This window comes from Periplaneta americana, chromosome 10 (genome assembly GCF_040183065.1).
Source record: "Periplaneta americana isolate PAMFEO1 chromosome 10, P.americana_PAMFEO1_priV1, whole genome shotgun sequence".
NCBI lineage: Eukaryota > Metazoa > Arthropoda > Insecta > Blattodea > Blattidae > Periplaneta > Periplaneta americana.
The window spans coordinates 30,790,910-30,803,580 of NC_091126.1; the positions used below are offsets into that span (position 1 = coordinate 30,790,910).

The 12,671-nt window shown below is 34.0% G+C and overlaps 1 protein-coding gene across 1 annotated transcript in view; it reads right to left on the reverse strand.

The window, feature by feature from the left end:
* The window catches only part of LOC138707538 (vitellogenin-1), a 66,458-nt gene that overhangs the window by 28,622 nt on the left and 25,165 nt on the right, over positions 1 to 12,671 (reverse strand). The window contains exons 11-12 of the mRNA XM_069837080.1: positions 4,128 to 4,362; positions 344 to 593 (exon numbers count right to left, since the gene is read on the reverse strand). Of these exons, the coding sequence (XP_069693181.1) occupies positions 344 to 593; positions 4,128 to 4,362 (485 nt within the window). The remainder of the gene's footprint in view (positions 1 to 343; positions 594 to 4,127; positions 4,363 to 12,671) is intronic.

Consider the following 12,671-nt stretch of genomic DNA (forward strand, 5'->3'; position numbering starts at 1 on the left):
ACGAGTTAACTGCCCGAAATCCTACATTTAAAATTAACAAACTGTTAACAATCTGTTAAATCAAACTGGTGTTGAAAATATACAATTTTATTAATTAACAAACTGTTTAGGGCTTAACAGTCGTTAAATTTTCTAACAATACTTGGAAAAACCGGCCATTATTTTAAGATTCTTTATTAAAGTTTCAAATAACTTCAATCTTACTTTGTACACCTCGTGTAGCCACTGCGAATACTGTCTAGATTATTTCAGCTGTAGTGTTCTCAGCAATGGGTTACAAATATTTTAACTAAATAATATTTTTATGTGTTCGAACATGGGTATGAATGAAGCCCACACTTACGTGAGGCTAGTTTCAATTCTGGCGCCTAGTTTCCATGGCAAAACTTCTATGGAGGAGGATTCACTGGAAGTGTTGTTTAGAAGCAGACGAAGAGTGCTGTTTGCTCTCAGCACGGTCGGCACATCTATCGTGAAGAGGGATGGGAGACCCAATGCATTGGGAAAAGCAATGGCCAGCGACTTCTGATTGTATACCTTCATATCATCAAGCATGTGCATATCAGCCAAAGGAAGAGCAGCAGCATTGTAGTCTGAAATTTGAAACACCATATTTGTCAGTTTTGAAAGTACTTCACCATTACAAACGTAAGTCTCTCTCGCTCTAACAATTTAACAAGTACAGTTATATTATCAGAAACGCATATTTATGAGTCTTAAATTTTATTACAGTTTGAATTATTGCCGCTGCACTAACCATTCATTCATAGTGCCTTCCTAGTATGCAGACAACTCCCCATTACCCGGGAGTGGGTTATCCTTAATCCAGCAACCAAAAATAGTCGCCATCAGCTTCCATATGTACAGGACTTATTGTGCCTAAGGCCCGATTGTATAAACCATTTAATCTTACATCAGAGGTTAAATTGATCCTTGTTTCAGCTGAACTTGGAATTTTGTGTTGTATAAAGTCTAATCTGAGATTAATTTGTCTCAAACTAAAGTCAACTTTGACTGAAGAAATTTCTTCGATTAAGTTAGATGATCCAAGTTCAGTTATTTCTTTTCTGTTCGAAATATACGAGTGACAGATTGTGCAAATAAAATATCCATTATTATTAATATTAATAGATATGTTAGGTACATTTATATATATTTCTTTCAATTTCTTGCCTTAATACACAAACATTCTTATATTTTATAAGGCTCTATCGTGTTCAGCAGTATCAAATAACATAACCTATAATTATATTATGTTTGTAACAACCATTAATTATTAATAGATATGATAGGTACATTCATAAATGTTCAATTAACTGTATTACTAAACGAAAATTGTCGTTTTATAAAGCTTTATTATGTTTAGCAGTATCAAACACCATAACATGATAACAACTTAGAGAACAATCAACCTTCTTCTTATTGTCCGCCATTATTTACATTGCACACAAAAAAACCAGTGTCTCCAACAGAGTGTACGGAAAGTCGCCAAAAAGTAGTTTTAAAGTCGCTAGATTTCTCATTATCAACAAAGAAAGATTAAATTTTATCACTGTGAGGTGCTAAAAAGGTCACTAAATCCGTATTTAAGCAATATAAAAGTTAAAAGAAATTGTTGTTGAAAAAGAGTTAAAGTCGCTAGATTGGCAACACTGAACAAACCTGTATAACATGGTCCGCGCATCACGTATTTCACCTGTTTATGCGATGTTGCCAAATCCTTTTCACGTGAAATTATATTGCATTTGAACCAAGGTAATTTGATCGAAGAAAAGTTTTATACAATAGAAGAAGTGTCTGAACTCGGTTCACTTTTCGATCTTCGATCAAAGTTGATCTTTAGTCAGGGAGTTTTATACAATTGGGCCTTAAAGACATAAATACCCTAACTCAGCTTCCATATACAACCCGTTACATGAGCGAGGTTACTCGTCTCTACCCGCACTGCGAAAGGACAGAGTTCCTTTCAATGTGCAGACTTACACCTTCCGCCATTTCTTTCTCCATCCAGCACTCAGCTTTCAGAGCGCATCCCCCTTCCCAACTTAAGTAGTTACGTCCATTTTCAGCTTTTCCCCTTCAAAAATTTCTAGTGCTCTTTCAGCGGAGCAGCGTAATCCGGAGTGAGACAAGTGGCCAATAGGCTTGGATCTCACATACTCAGTTCTCTCAGTCCCGAACTCTATTTGCAAGGAAGGACGCGTTTTGCGTACCTTTTAAATTTCTCCTCCCACTCCCCGTCTCTTTCAATTCTGTAGTGCTCGGGAAAAGTGACACAAGTCAATTTCTACAAACCTTTTTTGATAATTTATTGACAACTTACGGAATATTTGTTCGCTTGGAAAAAAATACATAGGTATTCCTCCCATTACAATAATTCATACAGAAAAAAAGCAAATCGACATAAACCAGTGTAAGTTGTCAATAAATTATTAAAAAAGGTTTGTGAAAACTGACTTATGTCACTTTTCTCAAGCACTGCAGAATTCAATTCACGTTTTTTAATATCACGAAGAGCAGGACAACAGTTATTTCAGTTTACCGTGCTTTTACGCCTTTCTGTGATATAAATGTGCGTGCATGTCGTAGTAAAAGCAATTAAAATGTCAAAATATCCCTGCAATGTGCTTATTTGAATAATTTTAACTCGTAAAATAGATAATTGAGGACCGTTTTTGCAAAACTTGCTAACTGAAAGAAACAAAAACAAAATTTTACAGGAGACACAAAAAACTGAATGGAAACAAGTAGGTTATAGGTGCAACGATCACACTTTGACACACTACAATGAAGAGAGACAATTCAATCTTACTAAGATGCCTTTAACATCGTGTAGAGGTCTGTCTTATGTTAACGAATCCACCAAAATCTCAATTTTGCAAATTTTGCAGTTAGCAAGTTTTGCAAAAACGGTCCTCAATTGTAATATTTTTATTAATTAATCGTGATATTCTTCAAATCCCTTTGGTGGCATTGCTATGGGCAATAGAATGTTGAATGTATTATCTTCTCTTCCTTTAAGAAGATGTGACATAGAAAATATTCAATCAATACTTGATCTTCCATTAACAAATCAGAGAGCAATGAAATCTTTCGAAATTACAAGCAAGCGACTCCTAATTGTTTTACCTACTTTCTCTCTTATGATGAGGAAAAATCATAAATATATGTGAAGTCTTAGAAAAAGTTTTGTCGCACAGATAATTTGTAAGTCCCAGAAAGAAGGCAGTGCGCATGATCAGACATACAACGAAACAAAACTAATTTTATTATCTCAACTAGTCCTTCTCTTGTGCACCAGATTAGTTTTCCGGTCTAACAATTTTGAAAGGATTCGTTTACAGATATGTTCCAATCATCATAGCGAGAAAAAAAATATGTATATATATGTATATATGTATGTGTGTATATATTCTGCCGTTTAGATTCCAAAATAAAAATTTTCTTTCAGCAGCTTGTAGCCCTATTGGCTGACACACTCACATACATCAAAGTGAAATGTGTCCTATGTACTGTTAATAATACCAAAATAGTACATTATGCAACGAGCCTATAATGATAGTAATTAAGACGCGAGTATGTTTGTTTATGAAACGAGGCAAGTTTCATACGACTTTTTATGCTCGACCATATTTCTAACTTGAAATTATTCAGAAGTATTCATTTTATTCGTATCTAACTGAAGAGTGGAAGTGACCTTGTGCATAGCTCGTGAATTGTGAGATGTGCGCAGACGCGAAAGTATTGATTTTTTCCGAGGAACAATAATGTCATTGACCTTGTTATAATCTACAGAATAACATGAACTAATTTTGATATAACCTGGAAATTGATTTAGAATTGAAAAACGAGGTGACAAATTGAATTTATTTGAATATTATTTACAACTAACGCTAATTATTATAGTAACAGAACATAACCTTCTGCGACAGTATTGGATTTCCAGCCTCCATGACGTTTCCCTCGTCTTTCGATTGCATATCCGAGAATAATAGAAAACCTGAACTTTAGTGAATAGGTGTACTTTAATGACATGCATTAAAGGACTGCTACCAGGTGTGTAATTACTACATTTCGGCATGGTCGAGCATAAATTATATTATTTTAAATTACTAAATGTTACTTACTTCTGAAGAGTTGTTTAATGTCATTTTTGTCATATGAAAAGAATCTATCGTTTCCGAACCATCTCAGCATCATATTTCCTTCAAGTGGAGGTGCTGTATCAATAATAATTGGGGGAATATTGAATTCCCTGCGATCAGCAACGGGTTCTCTCCTCAGCAACGGGTCCTCACGTTGCTTTAATGGGTTTCTCAAAGCTTTCAATAATTGTTTTACACTGGAGACCATTTCTGAAAACTGGAAGAACAAACAAAGGATTAAATATAAAATTAAAAATATGGAGATGTTTTAAAAACTTTTGAGCTTAGACTTATGAAAGAGTATACCCTGCAAAATTTTAATACACTCATAGGTATCGAACCGATGTATTTTAAGAGCATCTCAATCCTTTGAAGCATTAGACTCATTCAGGTAGAAAGAAACAGCAATTTGATCTTACCTGAAATAGATTTAACATACTGAATGCTAGATTATCATGTCTCAGACATCGACGGTAATAGGGATATCCTGAACTAGCACCAACAGATAGCGCACGTGTACTTTGAGGGATGCGCTTTGCGTGTGCATTTGTTTTTCGGTATATAAACATTGAGGATATACGTAGTGTATTAATATATTAAATACTTTTAAAAACAACTAAAAATGGCAAATTTTTGTTACGTTCCTATATAAAAACACCAGGGAAAGCTTTTTGTCTTCATTCAAGTCCCGAAATATTCTGAATATATGCTTTAAATCTTTAAAAATATAAGTAAATAAATTGCTCCTCGAAAGTGCTAGCTATTAAATAAAAGTAACTACTTCAAGTAAGGAATTGTTGACTACAGTTTCATTTTGTAAGAGGAAAAAGAAAAATTAATAAAAACATATGCAACCTCGACAACAAGCTATGTTAGCTTAGATTAGTTATGCAGTAGTTATAGGAGTCTCTGAAGTTTACGCCTGCAGTAAACTCTCGATAAACTGGGATGTTTATTATCTAGGACGATCCGTAGTGGAACCCATTTCGTGAATAATGTATTTAATGTACTGTACCCTAATTATTAAAACCATATTTGAACTTCAAATTTTCAAACTCATCCTACATAGTATTCAAAACTGCATGACCTTAACCTACAAAACGCACGACTAATCGTGATACTGCTGCGATCATATTTTATCATTCTATTAAAAATTGCATTTCATCTTTCTGCAACTACAGAAAAAAATACAAGGAATTCAATCTCGACAGTCACTTCCCTATAAAAAGAAATACATTGGTGGCTGCATATCTCATTTTTAGCGTACGGTTCTTAAATACTAATGATTAAAGAGGGCAATATTCACCTTCGACATAGTTCCTATTTTTTTATTCGTGCACCTCGTTCTCAAAGTTCTCGTTTAGGTTCATGAACATTCAATTTACTCGTATCTATATTCTGCATATTGCAGATTTCCCCACCCATCTCGGGGAATCGCTCAATATTATACCGGTACAGGTTTACATTAGTATTTATTGTAAATTAAATTAAATTACGAGGTAAGAAAGTATTGAATTATATTAAATAATACTAGGTTATACAAAATAATTGTAAATATAATTTTGACACACACAGAAAACCAACAAGCGGGAAAATGTAATCAACTGTAGTATATGACATAACATAGCCCTACAACATGTTGCGCCGCATGGAACGCTCCTGCCATCTAGAGGTAAAACTTCGCATAAGATATCCCTATAGTAACAACTCCTAAGGTAACGTTCTTAGTCGAAAGTTAGTCATGGGAAGAGTGATGACTAGGGCTCGGTCACGGGTCTCCCAGACTTCGGATTGAAGTTAGTTACATGCAGTGCATATTCAAGACGCCAAGGGGGCAGGACAAGTAGTACAGTCGGGTCAATAAAAGAGTTGCATTATTCGGTATTACTGACTCGTGTGCTTAGTTCCTTTCCATTACGATACACGGCTAAAATATAATAATAATAATAATAATAATAATAATAATAATAATAATAATAATAATAACAATAATAATTTATTTATTTAATCTAGCAGAGCTAAGGCCAGTAGGCTTTCTCTTCCGCCCAGTCAGACTAATTCTAATTGAATACAGTTGGTTACACCCGTTAGCAGCTATGAGAGCACTATAGTGCACTGCGTTTTCCGCGGGTAAGAGAGGCTAGCCCCAGCGTGCTCTGTGCTGACGACCCCTGATCTAGACCATAAAACAACATGAAAATAAATAATGAAAGTTGGATAAGTAATGTTAGTATGACAATAATAAACATTGGTAAGAAATAATAATAATAATAATAACAATAACAATAATAATAATAATGAGATAATTTAAATATTTATTCTGTGATATATGTAACCATTAAACATTGAGAAACCTGAAAGAGCTATTATTGTTAACAAGAATTGTTAGAAAAATATTTTGTTACTGTATTCTTAAACTGGTTTGATGTCTGACAATCGCTGACATCACTCGGTAGGGAATTCCAAAGTCGAGGAACAGCCACAGTGAAAGAAGATGAATATGAGGATGTTCGGTGGGAGGGAATGGATAATATTGAGGAGTGTTGTGATCGTGTGTCTAGGTTATGATGGGTGGATAAATTTTGAAATCGAGACGCAAGATAGACAGGAGTGGAGAAATGTAATATGTGAAAGAGAAGGGAAAGACAGTGGATTTTCCTACGATCTTTTAGACGGAGCCAGGACAACATTTCGAGGGATGGTGTTACGTGATCAGCCCGCCGAATATTGCAGACAAAACGGACGCACATATTATGAACACGTTGTAGTCTCTGCGCCTACTAGTAAGGACAATTAGCTGTCTTCCTTAACCAAATAACTTAGCACACCAGTTTTACATTTTTTAAAATACTTTTCGCATAAATTAATCGGTTGACTGCAATTCCTACTTGCAAAGCGAACTTCCGAAAAAATGGATTGTAAAACTTTCTACGCTCAGTACATTTGTACAATTATTCGTGAAGGAGTATTTTTCTATAAAACAGATAAAATTTGTATTTTATCAAGTAGACCATGTGAACAAAGGATGAGTAAACGATTTTCAGTTTACAAACACTGTTAACAATAACACAGAATGGCATAATTAATTCCAATAGGAATAAATAAGTTATGCCCACAACTTCCGGATGACACTCAGTCAAACTGAATTTTTTTTTTTTTTGCGACTTGCGTTTAATAATAGTACATACCAATTAACAAATAGAAAATAAGTATGTCAAAGAGTTTGTTGAAAAATATACGCACAGAAAAGTTCACCAAGAGTCAATCCTAAAGAAATACTGGGTGTTCATTTCAAAGTGTGTCATGACGTCACTGTTGTTGGGTCACCGATTTGAAGCGAGTTTCAGCTTATATGTTAGAGAAGTTGCCTATTATTTAAGGCGGTCTTCAATCTGAACTTGAGAAAGTGTACGGTATAACTTGAACGTCGTAGCAACAGATGGCGGTCTGTACGGTCTGTGTGCTACCATAACCTCTTTCGAACTGTGTTTTGCGCCGGCAAGTCGTACGCAGGATATTTGTTATCATCGGTTGCGTACGGTAACATTTCACAAGACAAATCAAATGCTCCGTGTCTATGTTGACCGTCGAAGTTAATGTCAACAAATACGTAAGTAATCGTCTTAACCCTCTCCCCATATCCCGACAGTACGTATTTCCAAACGGTTCACATTCCTGCCACTACCGGCGTTACCGTACGTATCGGTACGTACTCTTCAGAATGAACGCCGTACTTGCTAGGTAACTTCTCTGCCTCATAGGTTATACACCTCTGCGGAATTGTAGGAAGATTGAATTCTCTAGGCTCATCGGCTAGCCACATGACGGCATATAACGAGCCATGACACACTTTGAACTGAACACCCAGTATTACTTCCTAATAATATACGGAATACGACAAAGAAAAGCTGTGTAAGACGAAAAAAAATACGAGTTTCGCTGGATTAAACCACAAATGCTAGTGGCCGTTACGTGCAAATGTTATAGTGGAAATGTGTGTCTGATTTTATTGTTGTTAGTAATACATTGTTGTTAACTTTTAATGTGCTGAACTAAAGCGAACCTCATAAATAAAAGATGCAATAACTAAAATTAATGACGATCTGGACTCAATCTGCACATGGACACGGGAATTCCGACTTAAACCAAATCCAGTAAAATCACAGTCAATCATTGTGGGCCATTCACGTTTGTTAAGCACTATTACCATACCAAATTTGTCCCCGATTAAAATATACGGCACCGAAATTCGGTTCAGTGAATCAGTAAATAATCTAGGTATTTATATGGATAAAAGTTTAAATTGTAACATTCAAGTTGCAGAAATCTGCAAAAAAGTATTCTCATTAATCCATTCGTTTAGGCGATTGAAGAATTTTCTACCCTTTTCCATCAAAAAAAAATGTTAGTGCAAACACTCGTGATGCCCCACTTCGATTACTGTGATATTCTGCTTACTGACCTAACCTTTACTTCGGCGCAGAGACTACAACGTGTTCATAATATGTGCGTCCGTTTCGTCTGCAATATTCGCCGGGCTGATCACGTAACACCATCCCTCGAAATGTTGTCCTGGCTCCGTCTAAAAGATCGTAGGAAAATCCACTGGCTTTCTCTTCTCTTTCACATATTGCATTTCTCCACTCCTGTCTATCTTGCGTCTCGTTTTCAAAATTTATCCACCCATCATAACCTAGACACACGATCACAACACTCCTCAATTTTATCCATTCCCTCCCACCGAACATCCTCATATTCATCTTCTTTCACTGTGGCTGTTCCTCGGCTTTGGAATTCCCTACCGAGTAATATCAGGGACTGTCAGACATCAAACCAATTTAAGAATAGATTAACGAAATATTTTTCTAACAATTCTTGTTAACAATAATAGCTGTTTCAGGTTTCTCAATGTTTCATTGTTATATATTTCACAGATAAATATCTAAATTATCTCACTATTATTATTATTGTTATTGTTATTATTATTATTATTATCACTATTTCTTACCAATGTTTATTATTGTCACACTAACATTACTTATCCAACTTTCATTATTTACTTTCATGTTGTTTTATGATCTAGATATTAATATAATAATAATAATAATAATAATAATAATAATAATAATAATAATAATAATGTAAGCAATTGTATTCAATTAGAATTAGACTCTGGCTGGGCGGAAGAGAAGGCCTACTGGCCTTAGCTCTGCCAGATTAAATAAATAAATTGTTAATAATTATTAAAAATTATAAGCATTAAAAGCATTCCTGAATACGCTATGAATTATTATATGGCCAAATAATATCACACGGAAGAACACACATCGAATTTTAACAATGCTGCGTTTCGATATAATTACAATGTATATTTCGTAATTCAGTACAAGAATTTAAAAGGAAGTCTGAATGTATAAAATATAACGTACTTCTTCCATTTGTAATTTCTATATTTTATGTTTTCTTTTACAAGTATACACAAACGTGTAGAACACTGCAATTTATCTATACTATATAAATATACGAAACTAACATTTTTGTAAAAAAAAAAAAAAAAAAAGAATTTTTCTGCCGTAATATGTTCTTATATTTGTAAATTTAAATATTATATTTTTTACCCGACTACACTTACGAACAGTGTGTTTGTAGCAAGAGTATAGGTTCTACTTCTCCACCCACTCCTCCTTACTATAGAACAGAAAGTCAGTGTTCAGTTAACTTAGTGAAGCAGTTTACTCGTGTCCGAGATTTAATTTTAATAATGTGAAAAATATTGTGCGCATTATTTAATATACTAGTTAAAAATAACTTCAAGATGAACTGTAACAAAATATAAAACCTAAACAACAAACGTGAGGGAAATGTTCCCACTTTTGGACAATGAAAATCTGTGAATTTACGGAGACAGAATGCCCATGCTTTCGTAATCTTGGCAATAAAAAGATATAGTAGTCAGAATAAAGTTGTTGCCGTTTTACTGTACTTTCAGGACAGCACTCAAATAAATCTCACAAGTGGCTTAGTGATATTCACAGCCGATCAGTAATGTAAGTCAATATGAAGCAAGAGGAGAGACCCTTTCTTTCTGTACAACATCTAACCCAGGTATGCTCATTCTTTGACTCCCGATTACGTTCTGTAATCACAACCTTCGAATGTAGAGCGTGCTGTTCCTCGTTCGAAGCTCGACGGATGACTGCGGAAGGCAGTTCAAGTACTTAGTAAACGCACGAACAGTGCGGGACAATGGTAGTCAAAACCTTTCTTAAGCAAAAGATCATTCCGTACAGTGTGGGAGGAAGACTGTTTTTGTTGTGCGTTATGTGAAAATGTAAAGTGTTCAATTTGTTGTAAGGTACTGTCAGGAATACTACTGAGCAACATAAAACGACATTATAGGCTCTGCCATCCAGAATATCCCGAAGTGACAGGGAAGTTGTTTTCTGTAATATGTATTCATATACCAACGTTATTATTACTATTATTATTACTATTATTATTATTACTATTACTATTATTATTATTATTATTACTATTATTATTATTATTATTATTATTATTATTGCTACTACTACTACTACTACTGTGGTGATTTTATTCCAACAGAAATACATGTTATGATGAAATAATTTTTCAGAAGCACTACAGTTTCAAGAACTGAAAGCACTTCATGAAAGGCTAAACATTGAAGAGAGTCGAACAATTCAGAGTCTATGTTTAGGAGCAAGTTCTGTAATTTGTTGGAAATTAGCTAAGGCACTAAAATCCTTCACGGATGGTGAACTTGTGAAGAGATGTATGGTGCCTGAACAAAATATGGTTAATTTTATCTCTGTACTGGAACGACTCAAATGTGAATTCACAAAACACAGATTTAGTGATTTTAGACGTATGGAGAGTGATATTAATCTTTTTGTTAATCCTTTCATAGTAAATTTAGTACAATCAGTGATAGTACAGTTCCAGGACGAGTTAATTGATTTACAATGTGACGTAGAATTCTGGACTAAATGCAGAGAATAATAATAATAATAATAATAATAATAATAATAATAATAATAATAATAATAATGATTTATTTAACCTGGCAGAGTTAAGGCCATACGGCCTTCTCTAACACTCAACCAGGAGTAAAGACTGCGTTACAAAAACACTACAAATTTACAAATTACACTACAATTTTACACACAAAACTGAATAAGATAATAATAATAATAAAAAATAAACAACAAATAAGAAGAAATCAGACATAATATATGTAACATACAGAAAGAAAGAAAAAAACATTATAATATGTGAACAGCAGGTCAAAATAAATGAGGCATACAAAAAAAAACAATTATTCATAATAATACTAATAATAATAATAATAATAATAATAATAAATAAGAATAGTAATAATGATGATGATAATAATAATAATAATACTAATAGTAGTAATAAAATAGTGCAGTACAAAGTATACAGTGAATACAATATTTCTAAGTACACACAAATAAGGAAAATTAAGATTATATATAGCTCAACTTATCACATTAGAGATATAACATTATCGGAAAATATGAAAACAAAAATATAAAATAAGTTGAATATCATTAGAACATAAAAAAATGTGAATACGTGGAAACATGCAATACAACACTTGTCATAATAGTAAGTAAGTTTGGCAACTCGTCATAAGATAATTTTCTAACTTGGATTTGAAAGAATTCAATGTTCGGCAGCCCTTGACTTCAGGCGGCAGAGAGTTCCAGTGACGAGAGGTAGCAACAGTGAAAGATGAGGAATACAGAGATGATGTGTGAAGTGGAATTTCTAGCGTGTTATCGCGTTGTGATCGAGTATTAATATTATGATAGCGAGAGAGAGTATGAAAACGAGCGAATAAATAATAGGGGGATGAAGTGTGCATAATTCGATATAAGAGAGAAAGTGAGTGCAGATTTCTCCTCTCATGTAACCTAAGCCATGATAACTTCTTGAAAGAAGGTGAGATATGATCATAGTATCGAACATTACAAATGAAGCGGACGCACGCGTTATGAACACGCTGTAGTTTCTGAGCGGAATCAATCCTGAGATCACCGAACAAAACGTCGCAATAATCGAAGTGAGGTAGAATGAGTGTCTGTACAAGCGTCTGTTTTAATTTAGATGGATAATGACTTGGCAAGCACAGAAGTATTTAAAAAATGAACAAAACGAAATATCGCAAGATGAACTTATTCGCTGCCATTATGTTAGCTACCTTCGCCTCGAACAATTATGTTCTAGAAGGAAGGTTGCTAAATTTAAATCCCGATTAACAGATGAGCATCTTTTCAATCAGGTGCGCAGTGCAGTAAATTCGTTGGAAATAGATTTCCGATTACTTGCAGAAAAAAATGCACATGTTGAATAGACTGCAATATGAAAATAACATTACCTGTGATATAATAATATCATAACTAGGCTATATTAAATATAATAAACAATGTAATAACTAAATATTACAGTCTACACTCTTTCCTTTTGCAATTTCAGTTT